Raw genomic sequence first — 18960 nt, 5'->3', positions numbered from 1 at the left:
CTGCCACTCTGCAGCCCCCGGGGGCACCGGTTTGCTTGCTGATTTCTTTCCTCCTGGGCCCAACCGTCCAGTTTCTTCACCTCCTATTCAGACCTCATCTTGTGCTGGCCACCAGAGTCTCAGATGACGGATCCTCAGAGCTCAGACCTCTCCCGTGCTTTCCTTGGGCCTCTCCCGGGCTTCTGTTACCTGCTAGGTGGGCTTGGTGACCCCTGCCCCTGGAGCTCTCCCCTTAAATCAGCCCATCCCAGTCAGAAATCCCTATGCTACCCCATCAGTGGCTCATCGCTGCTCACTGGGATCTTTCTCTAACTGAAACATTAAAATCTGGTTCTCGTCTTTCCCCTGCATAACCTCTGTGAAAAATGTCAGACACCTTAGCCCCAGCAGGTTTCCTGCCTGCATTTCCTCTCCGGCCTCTCTCTCCCACGGACACAGATTCCATCCCTCTATTCACATGAGCATCCAGAGCCTACCCTGTCCTAGCCCCTGGGGATAGAGCAGTGCTCAAAACAAAGTCCCCACTCTGTGGGTGCTTGAGTTCTAGCTGGGGGAGACAGACAGACAAGAGACAAGATAAATCACACATATAGTATGATGGGTGGCTGTGAGCACGATGGAGAAACATTGGGAAAGGAATACAGGGAACCCCTGGGGAGGCGATTCTGCAGTTTTATAGCAGAATCAGGGAAGACCTTACTGTGAAGGCAACATTTGGGCAAAGGCCTGAAGGAGGTAAGGGAGGGAGCCATGCAGCTACAGGAAGGATAGCACTCCAGGCAGAAAGAACAGCAGGTGCGGAGGTCCTGGGGTGCATGCGTGTTCCGGGAACAGCATGGGGCCAGGGTGGTGGAGTGGGTGAGTGAGAGGGGGCGTGGCGGGAGGCAAGCTCAGAGGATTGATATGCAGGCAGCGTGGGCCAATTATCCAGAGCCTTTGGGTCATCTTAAAGCATTTGGTTTTTACTCTGATGAGATGGGAAGCCATTACAGGGCTCCGTGCAGAAGAGGTACATGTTCTGACCCAGTATTGGGGTTGCAAAGAGACTTCAGAGGTCAAGGATGGAAGTAGAGACCAGTTAGGGAGAGAAAGAGATGATGGAGGCTCAGACCCGATGACAAGCAGTCGTGAGGGGTGAGAAGTGATTGGATTTTTACGTGTTGGAGGTAGAGCCCATAGGATGTGGGTGTGAGGGAGGAGGTGAGGTCGGTGGCATGGATCACTAACTGGAAAGATGGGGTTGTGGGAGGGGCAGATCTGGGGAGGAAGACACAATGCAGGCAGCCTGTGCACAGCACTTAGAGCTTTCTCGCCAGCCATGTGTTGGTGGGTACGTGCCTCAGTGCCTTTGCACATGCTGGCCTCTGTGCCTGGAAGGCTTCTCCTGCCCCATCAGAACTCCATCTGCCTTCTCAAGGGTCCCTTCTGTGAATCTGTCCCTTCACCCCTCATTCCCATCTGTTCCTCTTTCTGCTTTGTGCACATTCGGGACCTCGCACGCATCGCAGAGCCATTACCATATTGTGCCCCAGAAGTTAGGATTGAACGCCATCCATCCCTTAAGCCCTGTGTTTGCGAGTTCCTAACCCTTCAGTGTCCCCCCACACAGTGGGGACTCAACCAGAGACTGCCTGGGGACCTGGGTGGACTCCTGGCTCTACTGTCTGTTCCCAGGTTCTGCCACGTTGGGTTGCTCGCCTTGCCTGCATGGGCGTCGGTGTCTATCTCTGTCAAATGGGCGTGCTCTTTCCTTCCCTGCCTCGGAGGTCTCCCTTGAGAGCCTGCTCGCAAGGAGGATCCCGAAAGCAGGGGTTAGCGCGCCCTCTGCTGGACAACGAAAGACTCCGCCCGCTCTGCTCCCCTGTCCCCCAAGTGGCCCGGGGGAGGTGAAATAAGGCGGGGCGCGGAGCCGGGGGAGGCACTGCAGGAGAGGAGGGGGAGCTGCTGCACCCGAACATTTCCAGCGCACCCTACACACATGTCCTTACTTAATCCCTAGCCTGACTCTGTGGAAGGGCTTAGGTGAGACCCATTTTCCTGAGTGCCTACTTGCTTCCTACTTGATACTGAATTTCTTACTCGTTGTTATCGTTTTATTTTGTTTTTTGTTTTGTTTTGTTTTAAGAGGAGAAGCGACTCAGAGAGAAAAGGGGCAAAGAAGGCTGGGCAGTGTAGAGGAAAGAAAAGGCGCGAGAGGAGGAGAGTACCCGGGTGACCGCGAGGCCTCTGAAGAATGGCTGAAGACCAGATCCATCTACATGGGGCTGGGAGGGGAGGTCCCGTCACCGCCCAGCCGCCGACTCAGCTGAGGGAGACCTTAGCCAGCCCCTGCCACTCCGCGGGCTCGGTTTCCTCGCCTGTGAAACGGGGGCGAATGACTCCAATCCCCGCCGCGACTGCTCATCACCAGGTCCGAGCCCAGCCGCCGCCCCGGGGGGAAGGGTCTTGCCCAGCGCCGGGCGGCGCAGGAGGCCCTGCAGGACCGCGGCTGCGGAGACCGTTCCCGCCTGGGCTCCAGGGCCAGGCGGGCCGAGGTCCCTCTGGGCCTCCGTCTCCTTTCCAGAGAGGGACACCGGCTAGGTGACACGGGACTCGCCGAGGGACTCGCCGTTTCCCTTCTCTGAGCCTGTAGTAGATGATGATAATAATGTTTCCCTGGAGGATCCTGCTTTGTTAATAGTCACAGATTACAAAGCACTTGCCTTTTCCCAGTCCCTTTATGTCCCTTCCCTGTACAAAACCTGGGAGGTGGCCTAATACCTACCCCCGATCTGCAGTTAACGAAACTCAAGCCCGGAGCAGAGTCACCTGCCTGAGCTCACCCTGAGAACCAGACCTGGACATGACCTGATAACTCAGCCCTTTCCTGCCCCTCAGCCATCGCTCAGCCAGGGCCCCCGAGCTCCCTCCAGGACCTCCTCTGCCAACTGTCAAGTGCACCTGGACTCTGAGGGCTGGCGATGGTGGGTGTGGGGAAGGAGAAACCCCTGTTGGAAAAAGGCACTGTGGGAAGGACAACCAGTTAGAGGGGCAGCTGTGAGCACAGGTGTGGGGTTAGGGAACAAGGGCAGCCCTGCTGCTGGGAGGGGACAAGGTGATGACAGCCAACAGGAAATCCCCAAGCCCAGCAAGTGAGGAAGTCCAGCCAAAGCCTTTTATGCTGCATCGGCGATTTAACCCCATGTAAACGCCAAGTGAACGTTCTCTTGAAAAGACCAGTGGTCCTCATTTTCCTGTAATCCTGTAAAGGAATCTGATTTCTTCCATCAGCCTGTCCCCAGGACTAAAACGCCTCATTAGTGTTATTCTTAGGAAGGCGTCTTCCTAGATCAGGCTGCAAGGAAATGGAGGAAGTGGCTATCTGTCACTCACACCCTGGAGGGGCACTAATTCCCAGAGCCTTAGGGGTGGGTGGGGAGCAGCTCATTGAAAGCAGAGCTGGGTGGTGCACAGCGTGTGAAAGTGAAGGGGATGGAGGAACCCAAGGAGGCCAGGCCTGGAGACAGCACCAATCCTGGGCGGTACCATTAGTATTCCCATTTTACAGAGGAGGAAACTGAGGTAGAGGCAGGTAACCTGATCATGACCACGCTGCCCCACAGCAGAGGAGGCAGAATCCAAACCCAGACAGCCTGCCTTGCCACCAGAGCCGCACTCTTCACCCTCAAGCTGCAATTGAGCAGTATCACGCTGTGGCTAGGCCCACGGCCTCTGGGTTCACATCCCATCAGCTCTACCATCTCTAGCTGTGTGACCTTGGGCAAGTTACTTCTCTGTGTCCCAGGGTCCTCTGTAAAGTGGGGATAGTAGTAGCTGCCTCATGGGGTTCCCTTCAATGAGTTAATAGCTGTAACATGTTTAGAATGGTGCCATGCACAGAGTCACCAGCCAGTAAATATGGGCCATTATTCCTGAACCCTGGATAGGCACATGTCCTTGAAGAGTGTAGAATTCTTCAGGATTCTGAAATGCCAGCCTGTGGAATCCGGGAATCCTCCAACAGCATTCTAACGGCTCTCGGCTGCAGAACTGCACCCTGTTTCCCAGAGCTGGAAGGTATGAGGCTGCCTGTCCACCCAGCTCAGCCCCACAGTAGGCAAATGAGGTGATGTCAAAGCCTTGGCTGGGGCCCAGCCCCCATAACCTCCCAGTCTCCCTCCCCTGCGTGCTCCCTCACTCAGATTCACACACACACTCCAGGCAGCCAGGCCCAGAGGGAAGCTGAGAGGGCGAGGAGGAAAGGTGGCTGGGTTGGTATGTGGGTCTGTTGAAGCGAGCCGCCTCCAGCCCTGTTGAACTGGTGGGCCCAGGGACTGGAGCTGGATTGAAAGGGATCCTGCTCTCCCTTGAAGCCTCGAGTTGCAGCGGTTGCAGTGTCTTCTCTCCCTGTGTGAGCCTGTCTGGGTGTTTCGGCTGAACTACAGCCGCCTCCTCCTGCAGGGGTGTGCAGGCCAGGGCCTGGCCAGGCAGCATGGCTGATGAGAAGACCTTCCGAATCGGCTTCATTGTGCTGGGGCTTTTCCTGCTGGCCCTCGGTACATTCCTCATGAGCCATGATCGGCCCCAAGTCTACGGCACCTTTTATGCCATGGGCAGCATCATGGTGATTGGGGGCATCATCTGGAGCATGTGCCAGTGCTACCCCAAGGTAGGTGGTAGTGGGGCTGGGTGGGGCCAGGTCAGCTGGGGCCAGGAGGGCTGAACACTGGGCCTCTATGCCATGCCTCACCCCCTAACCTGTAGTTGTCTTTTCATTCTTCTCGTTTTGACTCGTTCTTCTCTCTGCTCTCCTGAGCATCCATCCCAACCATCCAGCCAGCCAGCCATCCATCCATCTATCCAGCCATCCATCCATCCATCCATCCATCCATCCATCCAGCCATCCAGCCATCCATCCATCCATCCATCCATCCATCCAGCCAGCCAGCCAGCCAGCCAGCCAGCCAGCCATCCATCCATCTATCCAGCCAGCCAGCCATCCAGCCAGCCAGCCATCTATCCAGCCAGCCATCCATCCATCCATCCATCCATCCAGCCAGCCAGCCAGCCAGCCAGCCATCCATCCATCTATCCAGCCAGCCAGCCAGCCATCCATCCATCCATCCATCCATCCAGCCAGCCAGCCATCCATCCATCTATCCAGCCATCCATCCATCCATCCATCCATCCATCCATCCATCCATCCATCCATCCCTCCCTCCCTTAGCCTAAGGGTTGGTCAGAATGCCTCTGGATTTGGAGCCCTGAACCAGAAGCTATGGTGTAGACACAGTAAACACAACACACCGTTCATGTGCTTGAAACAAAAGCTAATGAGTGCTGACCCCTTGCCAGGCACTCCTGCATTCAGGGTGCAGTTCAGCCCTCATCCTAAGCCTTTTGGTGCCTTCTGTAGTTCCACCTTCTGAGCCCTTCTGAGGTCCAAGAGAGGCTGCACAGCTAACGAGCAAGGTTTGGAGCTCAGATGCGTGTGACTTACACGTCACTCTTCACCTTGGGTCTTCTACCTCTGGGTCCCAGAGCGGCTGAGAGCTCCAGGGCAGGTCAGGTCTAACCTTGGTGGCATGCACTGGGCAGTATCCTTTAGAGTCTTCATGCATTCCCAGCCTTATGTGTAATTTAGTGCTGGGAAGAGCACTCGTTTGGGAGTCCTGGGTTCTAGTTCAAGTCCCGTTCCAAACTCTCTATGACCTTTGTCTTTCTGAGCTTCATTTTTTTCATCTGAAATTGGGACCCCCGCCCCTATTTTGCACAGAGCTTCACAGGGTCATTATAAAGATCAGAGAAGAGGTGAGATATAGGAATATTTTGTAAACTGTAAGGTGTTATATATAGATGAAGGGCTACCACTGTGACCGATATTGATCCGCCCAACAGCTCTGTGGAATGGAAATGCCAGGAGTTGTGAATCTTCAATGCCTAGACAGGTTGAGTGACGTATAAGGTCACATAGCTGGTCAGGTATAGACCCAGGGAGATAAGGTGGGAAATAGGGACTCTAACTTGGGCTCTGTCTCTAACAGCCTGGGAGACTTTGCTCAGGCACCTTTCCTCTCTGCACCTCAGTTTCCTCATTTGTATACTGTGTGAGTTAGGAGAAGGGGGTCGGGAAGCGGGTATACCTGGGGGCCCTGCTGTACCTAGTATTTAGGGCTCCAGGTCCAGGCAGCCCTCAGCAACCCCCACACCTCCTCTCCTCCCACCTGGGTGGCTGTGCTCAGGGTTTCAGGGAAGGAGAGGGATGGCTCCCCCGGGACCTGGGCAGCCTCTCCCCAGCCCTGCCCCCTCCATGGGCCAGCCCTGGGCTGTCGTTCTGTTCATTGCTGGAGCGGTCTGGGCTGGTTTGTAGTCATTTAGCAGGCAGTTTACAGTCAACTTGCCTCTGTCTGTGCAATTCCCTGAGCAGAGGTCACTGGGAGAAGTCCTTGGGGCCAAAGCCACCCATGTCACCACTGCCATCATAATCCTCCCAGTGAGGAGGCTGGACCCTGGGGGACAGCAGAGGAAAGGCAGGGGTGTGGAGGGAGCATCCTTCCCTTCCCCCCCTCTTAAACAGAGCTGGCTCTGGGGCGGTGGGCAGGCTGATGGGAGTGACAGTAGAGGGGAGAGGAGGGGAGGAGGGAATATTGCTGGGTATTAATGAGTAACTGTTGATAGATTCATGGGTTCACGTGCTGTGGAGGCAGCGTGGTGGGCTGGAAATGGCACATGTTGTGGTGACCTCCAGGCCCAGATTCAAATCCCTGCTCCTTCATGTCCCACTTCTGTGACCTTGGCAGAAGGAGTCCCTCCCCACCAGCTCTGAGCCTTGTACGGCCAATTGGGAGAACACAGTGGGATCCTGTGTGTGTGTGTGTGTGTGTGTGTGTGTGTGTGTGTGTGTGTGTGTTGGGGGAGACCTGGCATCACGCCTGACATGGAACATATGTAAAGGCATTGTTCTCAGGATTGAGGATTGGTATTTGTTGCACTGGGCAGGCCTCTGCAGGAGTGCAGGTGTGTGTGAGTGTGTGTTTCGGAGATGCAGGCTGGTAGAGCCAGCACAAATTGACTCCAATAAGGCAAGAGAGGAAAGCACCTTATAAACCAGGGAGATACTCTAGAGGCAAAGCTCCCTGGATCCCGCGTGGTCTCATTGGTGCCTGGGTCAGCACTGCCTGCAGTGCTCCTGCCTGTCCTCCCCTCAGCCTCCTCCTACTGCTCTCTGTGCCAGACCCATGGAAAGTTTGGATAGATGGGGAGCTATAAGTACAAGGGAATAGAATTAGCTAAATAGGATACAGGGGTGAGGGGTAGCCAATACCAACATGCATTAAGCTGTCCATGTCTTTTAGGGGCTAGAGGTCTCGTGGGAGAGACTATTTGCTGCCTGAAGGGGAGGAAATAGGCTTCACAGAGAAGGTGAGCTGGGCTTTGTAGATGCAATAAGAGTTCACCAGGCAGAGAAGATGGGGAAAGACATTCCAGGCAGAAGAGCAGCATGATCAAAGCCATATGGTGAAAGAATAAGGCAAGTGGGCCATTGTGGCTATGAGAGGCAGAGGGGAGGAAGGAAAAGGTGGGGAGGGAGTGGGGCTCAGCTCTTCAGGGCCTGGGATGCCATGGCAAGGAATTTGGAACTTGTCCTTTATGGGACGTGACCAGCTTTGCAGTTTGAGAAAGACATCCAGAAGAAGGAAGGCCCGGGGGCAGCCACACCAGTGGGGAGGCTTCTTCTCTGGTCTTGGTGAGAGTTGAGAGTCATCTGGAATAATGGAGAATTTAAACCCAAAGCTGTAGGAACTAAGGTGACATTTACAGTTCACTACACTTAGGATACCCGCTGTGGCTAGGCGTAGCACCAGCACTTCCACCCAGGTTATCTTATTGAATTTCTAAAGTAGACCTGGTCAGATTTGGTGGTCAGCTGGGCCTCAGGCACGAGAGAGGAGAGGGGATCAGGGCAAATCAGGGCAGTTGGAGGTGCTGAACCCATTAGTGAAGATGCGGGGGGAGAGCTGTGAGCAGGGAAAGGAGTGGCAGAGAGAGTAGGGCCTCTGCCCACGCATCTGCCCTTCCTCACTCCTGCCTGCTGTGCTGTAGCCCAGGACCAGGGTCCTGACTGGTAGCCTCCCTTCCTCCTGAGATTGCTCAGTTTTCTGTCTAAACACAAATCTGACAGTGTACTCTCCTGCTGAGAGTCCTTCAGGACTCCCCATTGCTCCTGGGGAAAGGCTAAGCTTCTTAGTTTGGTGTTCTGATGGTCTCCATGGTCTGATATCCCCTCCCCAGCTTCAACTCTGCCTGTCTCTCCTCGTTAAAAAACTTGTATTTTAAGATGCTCCATCCTCTCCTTCTCTAAGTTTTTCCTAGGGGTGGTGATGATGATATGATGGTGATAATGAGAGTGTGGTGGGGATGGTGAGGGTGAGAATGGTGATGGTGATAATGATGATGATGATGTTAGTGATGGTGCTGGTAAGAATGATTATGGTAAGGATGGTGATTATGAGATGGTGATGGTGAGAATGGTGACGATGATGATGATGATAATGATAATGATGGTGAGGATGGTGATGGTGAAAATGTTGATGCTGAGAATGGTAATGGTGATAGTGGTGATGATGACAGTGATGATGATGGTGAGCATGGTGATGGTGAGAATGGTAATGGTGATAGTGGTGATGATGACAATGACAGTGATGATGGTGGTGAGGATGGTGATGGTGAGAATGGTGATGATGATGATAATGATGATGATGGTGATTATGAGATGGTGATGGTGAGGATGGTGATGATGATGATGATGATGATGGTGAGGATGGTGATGGTGAGAATGGTAATGGTGATAATGAACATGATGACAATGACAGTGATGATGATGGTGAGGATGGTGATGGTGAGGATGGTGATGATAATGACGATGATGGTGATTATGAGATGGTGATGGTGAGGATGGTGATGATAATGACGATGATGGTGATTAGGAGATGGTGATGGTGAGGATGGCGATGGTGAGAATGGTAATGATGATGATGATAGTGATGATGACGGTGAGAATGGTGATGATGATAGTGATGATGGCGGTGAGAACGGTGATGGTGATAGTGAAGATGACAGTGAGAATGGTGATGGTGATAAAAGTGATGATGATGATAATAGTGATAATGCTGGTGAGGGTGGTGAAGATGGTGATGATGAGAATGGTGATAGAATGGTGATGGTAATGACAATGTTGATGGTAATGAAGATGTCAATGATGGTGACGTGATGATGATGATGGTAATGGTCATGATGGTGATAGTGATGATGGTAGTGGTGATGATGGTGATGGTGGTGATGATAATTTTAGTGGCGTTAATGGGTATGGTGATGATTGATGGTAATGAGGATGAGGATAATGATGATGATGATGGTGGTGATGATGGTGCTGACTGGGCCATGAGGTAACGAGGCAGAGGAAGAAGCAGCTTCTAGGAAGTACAGTACCAGCTGGGAAGTACAAGGCATCCTTAGTGGGGGTGGAAGATGCCCAGGCCCCTGCCTTATTTCTTTTCTTTTTTTTTAAGAGATGGGAGCTCAGTCTGTCACCTAGGCTGGAGTGCAGAGGCACAATCATAGCTCACTGCAGCCTCGAACTCCTGGGATCAACCAATCCTCCTGCCTCAGTCTCCCAAGTAGCTGGGATGACGGGCGCACACCACCACACCTGGCTAAGTTTGTTATTTAATTTATTTTTTTGGAGACAGGGTCTTGCTTCATTGCCCAGGCTCTCTGTTTTATTTCTAGACATCTAGAGGAAGCTCACTCCTCATAGGAGTACAAAGGCTCCCTCCATCCGTCATTCCCTTCTCCCCATCAGAATGGAGCTTTCCTAGTGCAGACAAGTGTCTTCTACTCACTTCGATGTATGGGAAGGGGAATAGGGAAGTGCTATTTATGAATCTGGTATAATACAGTGGGGTCTCAACAAATATTTGTTGGAAAAATTTTCAACTGAGGAGAGCAAGACTCAGAGAAATCAGACAACTGAATCATCAATAGCATCAAGTTATGATTTACTGTGTAGTTACTATGTGCTGGCGACCATGCTGAGGGATTCCCTACGTATGATCTCATGAAATTTTCACAGCAACCTCAGGAGGTCGGCATAACTAGCCCCATTTTAAAAACTCCTGGTAAAATACGTGTAACATAAAACTTAGTGTCTTAAACATGTTTAAGTGTACAGTACAGCTAAGTACATTCACATTGTCGTCCAACCAATTTCCAGAATGCTTTTCATCTTGTAAAGCTAAAACTCTATACCCATTAAATAACAATTCCCCATTACCCCACTCTCTAGCTCCTGGCAACCATCATTCTTCTTTCTGGCTCTATGGATTTGACTATTCCAGGTGCCTCAAAAAAGTAGAATCATACAGTATTTGTCTTTCTGCTCAGCATAATGTCCTCGAGGTTCAGTGAAGTTGTAACATGTGTCAGAAGTTCCATCCTTAAGGCTGAATAGTATTTCATTGTATGGATTGACTATATTTTGTTTATCCATTCATTCATCAGTGGATGCGTAGGTTGCATCTACCTCTTGGCTCTTGTGAATAGTGCTGCTCTGAACATGGCTGTGCAAGTATCTCTTCGAGGGTAGCCCCGTTATACAGAGGAGCACAGAGAGACTGGGAAGAGAGATGACCTGCCTAGGGCCCCCAGTGAGGACCTGGCAAAGGAGGGATCCTCAACCCCCCTCCCAGAGCCCACAGGCACAGCTCCTCTCCCTCACCCACTGCCTCCTTCATGATCTGCCTCCCACTGAACCACGCAGTGCCAACCTAGGGCTGGACTTGCAAAGACCTCTTGATTCCTGAAAGTTCAGGGACAGGGGCTGGCAGGCATAAGTTCTCGGTCACCCACTGCAGCCCATGTGGCAAAAAACACATGACAATGACTTGCTTTCCACTCATTCACCACATATGGATGAAGCACCTACTGTGTGCCAGGCGTGTGCTGGGCGCTGGACAAAGACCCCTGGGAAATGACAAGATGTGAGCTCCTCAATGACAGGGTTCTCTTTCACTCCCTGCCGCTCCTGGTGCCTGTGACAGTGCCTGCACACAGCAGGTACTCAATAAATGTTTGTTGAATGAATGAAGAACCAGGGAGGGAGGAGGAGCACACAGGTCCATCCTCCCACTGGTGTTGTGCCCCAAGTAGGCCCCTCTCCTGTCAAGCAGGGAGGCCTCCGTGTTGCAGCCCATCTCCCAGAGTGCATGGAGAGGTTTGCCGATTCCCTGAGGGGACAGACAGTAGCCTCCCACCCTGGTCAACTGCACAGAGGCTGTCTCTCCTTTGCTTGCAGATCACCTTCGTCCCTGCTGACTCTGACTTCCAAGGCATCCTCTCCCCAAAGGCCATGGGCCTGCTGGAGAACGGGCTTGCTGCTGAGATGGAGAGGTAGGTGCCAGGCCCTCTGGGGAGGGGAGCAGTCAGCCCCATAGGCCAGTCTCCCCTGACTGAGGAGAGTGCGAGAGACGGCAGGAAGGCCGTGTGCCCTCTCACTTACGGAGAATGTATTATTAGAAATTATGAACTGTTTTCAACTCTCACTTCTGTGAGTCACGCATTATTTTTCCCATTGTACAGATGAGGAAACTGAGGCCCAGGGACAAGATGGAGCGTTATGGTGAATACAAGATCTCCACAGCAAATCATATAGTGAAATAAATGTACTGTGAGAAACGATGAAATAGAGTCACAGGAGTAACTGCTTCTACTAGTGACAAACAAGAGGCATGGTGATGGCCAAGGCGCAGCCTCAGGGCTCTGCTGCCTACTCGCTGCTTGACTTCTGGCAAGCTACTGACCTGTCTTTGCCTCATCTGTAAAATGGGGATACTAATAGTACCTATCTCCTAGGGCTTTCGGGAGGGTTAAGTGAGATAATATATGTAGAGTGCTAAGAACAGAACCTGACACACAGTAGGTCTTCTATGAGTATGAGTGTTTGTCATCATTAGTGCCTTGTGTGTGCCAGAAACTGAGTTAGGCACTGTGCACCCATCATCTCCGTCAGTCCTCATAGAAACCCTGTGAGGTGGGAGTGTTAGGCCCTTTATACAGATGGGAAGATTGAGGCTCAGAGAAGTGTAGTCACAAGCCCCAAACCTCATGGGGAGTTAGTGATGGAAGCGGGGACTGCTCGCAACAGTGATGGAAGTGGGGCCTGCACTCAGCAGTGGTGGAAGTGGGGCCTGATTTCAGGCCTGATCTGGCCACAAACTGCTTCCCTCCCTGAAGGTTTTGAGCCCTGGCTCCCAAGGCATAGCCAAGAACGCTCCAGCCCTGGAGAGGCAGTGGGACCAGCAGCCCCCTGGGCTGTGGCTCTGTGCTCAGGAGGCCGGGCTTCAAGCCTAGGGTCTGTTGGCTGGGTCAGGGATGATCTTTGCTTTGCTTGGGGAAGGGGTTGATAATGGCATTTTCTGCCCCCGGCACACAAGGTGAATAATGGTCTCAGTGGGAATGAAGAGGATAGACCCCGTGGGTATGGAGGCCAGTCCGAGCTCCGTCGCAGGGCCGGTTACTTGGGGTGGGCTCCTGTGGTACAATGGGGCTCTGGCCACCCTGAGTTCTGAGCTATTCCCAGTCACTTCCCGGCTGTGTGACCCTAGGCAAGGGGCCTAGTCTCTGAACCTTACTTTCCAGAGGGACTGTAGCACAGTCATAGAGAACATGATGTCTGGAGCTCCAGTGCCATCACCTAGGGTCCGTGTCGCCTGGGTTCAATTAGAGACTCTGTCCCTTGGTTTCCTCATAGTATCTCTTGTAATTATGGTAAGGGTTAGATGAGCCAACTAACAGAGCCTGGCGGGAAAGAGCGCCGCATTGCTGTGGACTGCCATTGCTGGGTGTGTCCTCGTCTGTAAACCGGGAATGAGAATTTCTGCCTGAAGGCATTGTTTAGAATACTGTTTAGAATCCTGGGTTGATAAGCATTCAGCCTTTACCCACCATCTGGGACCTAGCAAACTCAGTGTTAACTGGTCTTCGTTTTGCAATTGCATCCTGTGGTTAACTTTGGAGGCATCAGGTGAAAAGAACACTGGATAGAGAGTCAGACTTGGGGTCAGGCCAGAGCTTTGTCACTTAATTTACTCACCTGGCTGGGTCTCAGCCTCCTCATCGGTGAAACGGGCGCAGTAACATCCCCCAGAGGCTTCTTGTGAGATGAAGGAAGACCACATACCCAAAGCAAATGGGGCCGGGGAGAACACCGACGTTTGCTGAGTGACTCTTTGCCGCCTGTCTGTTCTCTCTCCCACTCCAGCCCCAGTCCCCAGCCGCCCTATGTAAGGCTGTGGGAGGAAGCCGCCTATGACCAGAGCCTGCCTGACTTCAACCACATCCAGATGAAAGTCATGAGCTACAGTGAGGACCCCCGCCCCTTGCTGGCCCCTGACACGGGGCAGCTGAAGCTGGGAACCAGTGATGGAGGAGAAGGTGGCCTTGGCGACGTTCAGGCCTGGGTGGAGGCCACTGTGGTCATCCCCAGGGGCTCAGACGAGAGTGAAGGGGAAAGACAGCTAACTCAGAACTGGCCTGGGTGAGTGCTCAGAGGGCAGGAGAGGGGCTTCTGCCCAGTTCAAGGGTTAAAAAGGAGAGGAGTGGGGGACCACCGAGGGGTGGGTGGGGACACTGGGAGGAAGGAGAGGGCAGTGGAGGGTGTGGGACACCCTGGGATGTGAGGTGTGGCGGACAAATGAGTATGGGCTTGGGAGTCAGGCCTTGGTTCAAATCCCAGCTCCTGTGCTGTGTAGCTGTGGTAGGTTCCTTACTTTCCCTAGCCTCAGTTTCCCCACACAGGAATGATCATTCCTACTACCCAGGCATGTTGAGGGTTGGGACAGTGCATTTAAGTGCCTGGCATCCAGTAGGCCCTTGCTGTCTCTGAATGCTTGTCTCTGTTTGCTTGTCATGAGTAGCAGGGGGCCAGGAGTCAGAGGACCCGAGTTCACATTTGGGTCTGCCGCTGAACTGCTCTGTTACCTTGGGCAAGGCACTGCCCACTCCACTCCCATCCCTGTCTGTTTGTGAACTGAGCTCCTTGTTCATCCGTGTATTTATTCATTCCATCCACATTACTGAGCACCAACTTCACTGGAATCTACCCCTGAGGAGCTCTGAGTCCAATGGGGGAGGCAAAGACACAGGGGGACACCCCAGTGTAACTGGGTCTGTGACAACAGAGGAGAGCCCTGAATAATTGGAGAAGTAGATGAGTGACCTGGTTCAGCCAATAACATAATAATAGCCCTATTTCTTGAGCACTTTCTATGTGCCAGGCACCGTGCAAAGTGCCCTGCACATATTATCTGCTGTAAACCTGAGAAAGAACTACAGGAGTGAATTCTGTTATTGGGAGGAAACTGAGGCCCGGGAAGGTGGATTAACCTACCCTAGCTTTTGTAGCTAGTGGCTGGAATGTGGACCCAGGCATTTTGACTCAGAGATACCCTTGCCCTTGTGGTCTTTGCCCCTGCAGCCCTCCGGCCTGTCGCCAGGGCCCTGCCCCCTTGGCTTCCTTCCAAGATGACCTGGACATGGGATCCAGTGAAGGCAGCAGCCCCAACGCATCTCAACATGATGGGGAGGAAGCTTGTTCCCCACGACAGGAACCTCGGGGCTGCAGGTGCCTGCTGGACCACTTCCAAGACTTTGCCCTGATCGATGCCCCAACATTGGAGGATGAGCCCCAAGAGGGGCAGCAGTGGGAAACAGCCCTGCCCAACAACTGGCAGCAGTACCCAAGGACAAAGGTGGAGGAGAAGGAGGCTTCAGACACAGGTGGGGAGGAACCTGAGAAGAAAGAGGAAGACCTGTACTATGGGCTGCCAGACGGCCCTGGGGACCCCCTCCCGGACAAGGAACTGGGTTTTGAGCCTGACACCCAGGGCTGAAGTGGTTGTGCTCCGTAGCTTCTAGTCTAGAACTGCTGCTAACCCCTGTGTAACATCACAGGGCCTCAGTTTCCCTATCTGCAAAATGGGATGATATGGAGGTTCAATGAGATGGTAGCATTTTGAGAATGGTAAAGAAATGCACAGGGAGGGGATGGTGACTATCAATGGACTGTCGTTTTTCCAATAGTTAGTTGTCTTCGGCCAACCTTTGAAGGCAAAATATGATTTGTTGAGGTTTGCAGCAGCTGAAGCCCTCAAAAACATTTTCCACCTCCCCCCAAAGCTGACCTCTGACAGGGTCCTTCCTTGGTGCTCCCCCTGGGCCCCCGATCCTTTGTGAAGGCCTCTCAGGGTTCCCATTCCTATTGTGTCTTATAGTCCACCTGGTCAATGGCGTGATCCGTCTTTACGCAGAGGGAGCCTTGTCTCCTCCTGGGTCACATTCCTCCTGCAGCTCCTACTGCTCCTTTGCCAGGACCCAAAACCTTCCATGACTGACCCCTGCCGACCTCATTCTCTCTGCTCCTCCGATTCCAAGCCTGGCCCCCTGCCCATCTTGAGGCTCACACTCTTGCCTAAGCTGTTCTCCACCAGGAAGCCCTTGGCTCCCTTTTCAGCTTAGCAAATTCATGCTCATCCTTCAAACCCCTGCACAGATGACCCCCTTGGAAAGGTTTTCCTGATGTCACTGCCTCCTGGAACCAGGCGGACTTGCTTCTCTGCACTGCCTTTGGGACCTGTACATTTATCAATGTGACATGGCTGCCTGCCTCCCATTCAAGGGCAGCATCTTGACTTTACTCACCTTGGGATCTCCTGTGCCCAGATGGGCCTTTGGCCTGGCCCAGAATCAGTGGTCATTGAGGGTGTACAGAACTCACCAGGACCCAGGAACCTGTTGCAGATAAAAATCACTCTCCCCCACGTTCCCAACTTTTAGACTCACAGCCCTCTGACTCTCTGGCATTCAAACTTTTAGAGAGCCTGTATGAATTCACAAAGCAGGCAAAAAACCCCCAGAGGAACAGCACCCCCACCCCTGCCTGTGGAATACATTTGCTTTGACTTGGAATTGTAGGTGAAATTCAGCTTCCTGGCCCACTTCAGTTTGAAACAGTTGGCTGGCCAGGTGCAGTGGCTCATGCCTGTAATCTGAGCACTTTGGGAGGCTGAGGTGAATGGATCACTTAAGGCCAGGAGTTGGAGACCAGCCTGGGCAACATAGGGAAACCCTGTCTCTACTGAAAATACAAAAATTAGCTGGGCGTGGTGGTGTGTGCCTGTAGTCTCAGCTACTTGGGAGGCTGAGCTGGAGGATTGCTTAAGCACAGGAGATGGAGGTTGTAGTGAGCCAAGATCTCACGACTGCACTCCCGGGTGACAGTGAGACCCTGCCTCAAAACAGAACAACTGGAATCGAATGGCATTTAGTGAGCATCTACTGTATGCCAAATATTGAGCTGTGATCTCTAGGGGTAAAGAGACATGAACTACTGACACTGTCCTTGCCTTCAGAGGGCTCACAATCTAGTGAGCTTGATTTCTCTGTGAGAGACAGAGCACAGAGCAGAAGCTGAGGTGGGAACAGAGAAGTAAAAAATGGACACAGCAGAGGCATCAGAGTGACAGGCTCCCAGCTGTTTGGGGCGGTTGAGCATGGCGGTAAATAGCTCAGGCTGTCTCTGCAGGCCCTGAAGACACCACTGTACCCTATTCAACCATCTCAGGGTGATGCTATGGTTACGCTGATCTCTGCAAAGCCCGCCTGTGCCCCAGCCTAGGATCCTGGCGGTTGCACAGAAAATGGCAGTAACACTACCTCAAACAAGGACCACGCCCTCAGAACCTGCACCCTGGGCCACCTGGGAGTCGGAGACCTTCACTTGGGCTCTGCCTCTGGGTTGAGGCTGGGGGTCCCGGCCTAGGGAAGGAGATGCCCGTGTGTGCTGGGTCACAAGGTCACGGCCCTGGGAACACACTCTCTTTTCTTTCTGGGCCATTTCTGCCTCTGCAGTGAAGGATGCCACAGGGCACACCCTCTCTGCTGGCATGACACGGCACAGGACTTCCTGCTCACAGCTGAGTCTTCGGATGAGGTGAGGGGTAGCACGCTCCTGTGCTCTGTTGCCGCAGGCAGGGCAGCCTACAACCCACAGCAGAAAGAGCGCCAGCACCAAGGGCTAAAATAAAACCACTTTCAACATTTAAAGGGGTCATCTTCATTCACCTGCAAATTCTTTTCTTTAAAACCACCCATTCCCTCAGGGCAGGATACATGAGGCCTCACACCTGGCGGGCACCACAGGCCCTCTTCGGGAAGTAATCCCTCACTGCCGTGGCATGACCATGGGGAGTTATGTGTGGGGCTGAATCTCAGGGGTGATCCCCACACCCCTGAACCACAACCGCAGGGGCTTTAGACTTAAAACAAGAGCCTCTGGTTGCTGGGCCTGCCAGCAGGGGGATGCTAACCCTGTCCTAGAGTTAGCATCAGAAGGGGGCTTGGGGTAGTGGAGTGAGATGGTGAGACTCAGACTTGGTCTCCCTGGCTCTTGCTGCATGATGGGGAGACCACACATCTGATCTGCCTGGGAAGGTCCTGGTTGACACCGACTGCCTCTGCTCAGTTATGAGGAGGCCCCCTTTCACTTTCAAAGATATCTCGTTTGGATGATACAATGTGTTACCTTACCTAGTCTGTGACCTTTGACAAGTCTGGTTGCCTCTGTAGCCCTCAGCTTTCTCATGTGCAAATGACAGACGAAGTGCACATATCTTGGGATCTTGGAAGTGATGCGGGTATTTGATGGGACCTATCTTGTCAGTGCGCTGCAGCCAGAGACCGCCTGGAGCACACCTGTGGTTAACAAGAAACAAGGGTTTCTCCTTGCGGGAAGAGGGAATGAACACCACGGCGAGCCAGGGGGAGTCTCTGAAAGAGGCGTTAGAAAGGACTTGTTCCTGGATTTGGGCCAGTGCTCGGTGGCTTGGCGGGGGTTTAAGGATCGGGCCTTTGCTCTGGACAGGCTGCTGTCAGGAGGCAGGGCTCTTTCTACGATGGGGCATCGTCTTCAACCTTCCCCAGGATAAAATAAAATCATAAAACACTGTGCTTCACGCCCCTGGCCTTGCCAACTTGCAATCTCCTTTAAGGGCACCAGAGCCTCTGGGGGACCCCATCTCCACCAGGAGAGGAGCAAGGTGCTGGTGAAGGTCCTGGAGAGAAGGATGGGGGAGGCTCTGAAAGGACCAGGAGGGGCCCTTGGGAGTGGCAAAGCCTGGGATTCTAGCGTTCAGCCCCAGACTCCGGGTACGTGTGCCAGGGTGAAAATTCCTGCTCTTGGTCACTCTCCTATCAGGTCAGAGGGACTCTGGGAATTTCCACTGTCTGGGGAGGGAAAGGCCCTGGAGGGATGGCCCCTGCCCTTAAATGGAAAGGGTGGGCAAGGGAAGGCAGGGGCCTGGGGACAGGGAATCTGGGCTCTGCCGACTGCTCGCCATGACCTTGGGCACATCACAGTCCACCCTGGGCTCCTCTATTCTCTGTAAGATTGGGTGGGGATGGGCAAGGCTCCACTTCTGCTTCCAGTCCCTGTGTGCCAGGCACCATGCAAGGCCTTGCGGCACCTATTACCCTATATGGTCCGTGAAACAGCCCTGGGGGACCGATCTGTCAACCCCACATTGTAAATGTTTGTTCTAAATCCCAGACTCTAGAGTCAGAAAGACCTGGTTTTGCCTTCAACCTCAGCCAGTTCCTTGCTGTGTGGCCTTGGACAAGTCACAGCCCATCTCTGAGCCTCAATGTCCACATTTATGCAGTGGGGAGGATAATACCTCCCTCTTGGGCTTTTGTGGAGAAGAACTGGGTGTAATGAGGATAATGCCTCAGGCACATTGTAGGTGCTTAGACAGTGGTGGTCTTCTTCCCTTTCTGGGTCTCTTCTCTCATCTACGCAGCAAGGAGCCACTGTCCTGCCTATAAATAAAACAATAGGTGGGTGCATTCACCAGGAGGAAGATGCACGTA

At 53.0% G+C, this 18960-nt stretch overlaps 1 protein-coding gene across 1 annotated transcript; it reads left to right on the top strand.

The window, feature by feature from the left end:
* Positions 1-4212: 4212 nt before the first annotated feature.
* Positions 4213-18042, top strand: BSND (barttin CLCNK type accessory subunit beta). The gene is made up of 4 exons (XM_005543261.5): positions 4213-4648; positions 11333-11427; positions 13298-13573; positions 14513-18042. The coding sequence occupies exons 1-4, from the start codon at positions 4472-4474 to the stop codon at positions 14925-14927; spliced, it is 963 nt and encodes a 320-aa protein (XP_005543318.2). The 5' UTR covers positions 4213-4471; the 3' UTR covers positions 14928-18042.
* Positions 18043-18960: the final 918 nt, after the last annotated feature.

The sequence above is a fragment of the Macaca fascicularis genome, chromosome 1, assembly GCF_037993035.2.
Source record: "Macaca fascicularis isolate 582-1 chromosome 1, T2T-MFA8v1.1".
Lineage (NCBI taxonomy): Eukaryota > Metazoa > Chordata > Mammalia > Primates > Cercopithecidae > Macaca > Macaca fascicularis.
The sequence above is the reverse complement of the archived record's forward strand: the minus strand, read 5'-3'. Positions and strand labels throughout refer to the sequence as shown.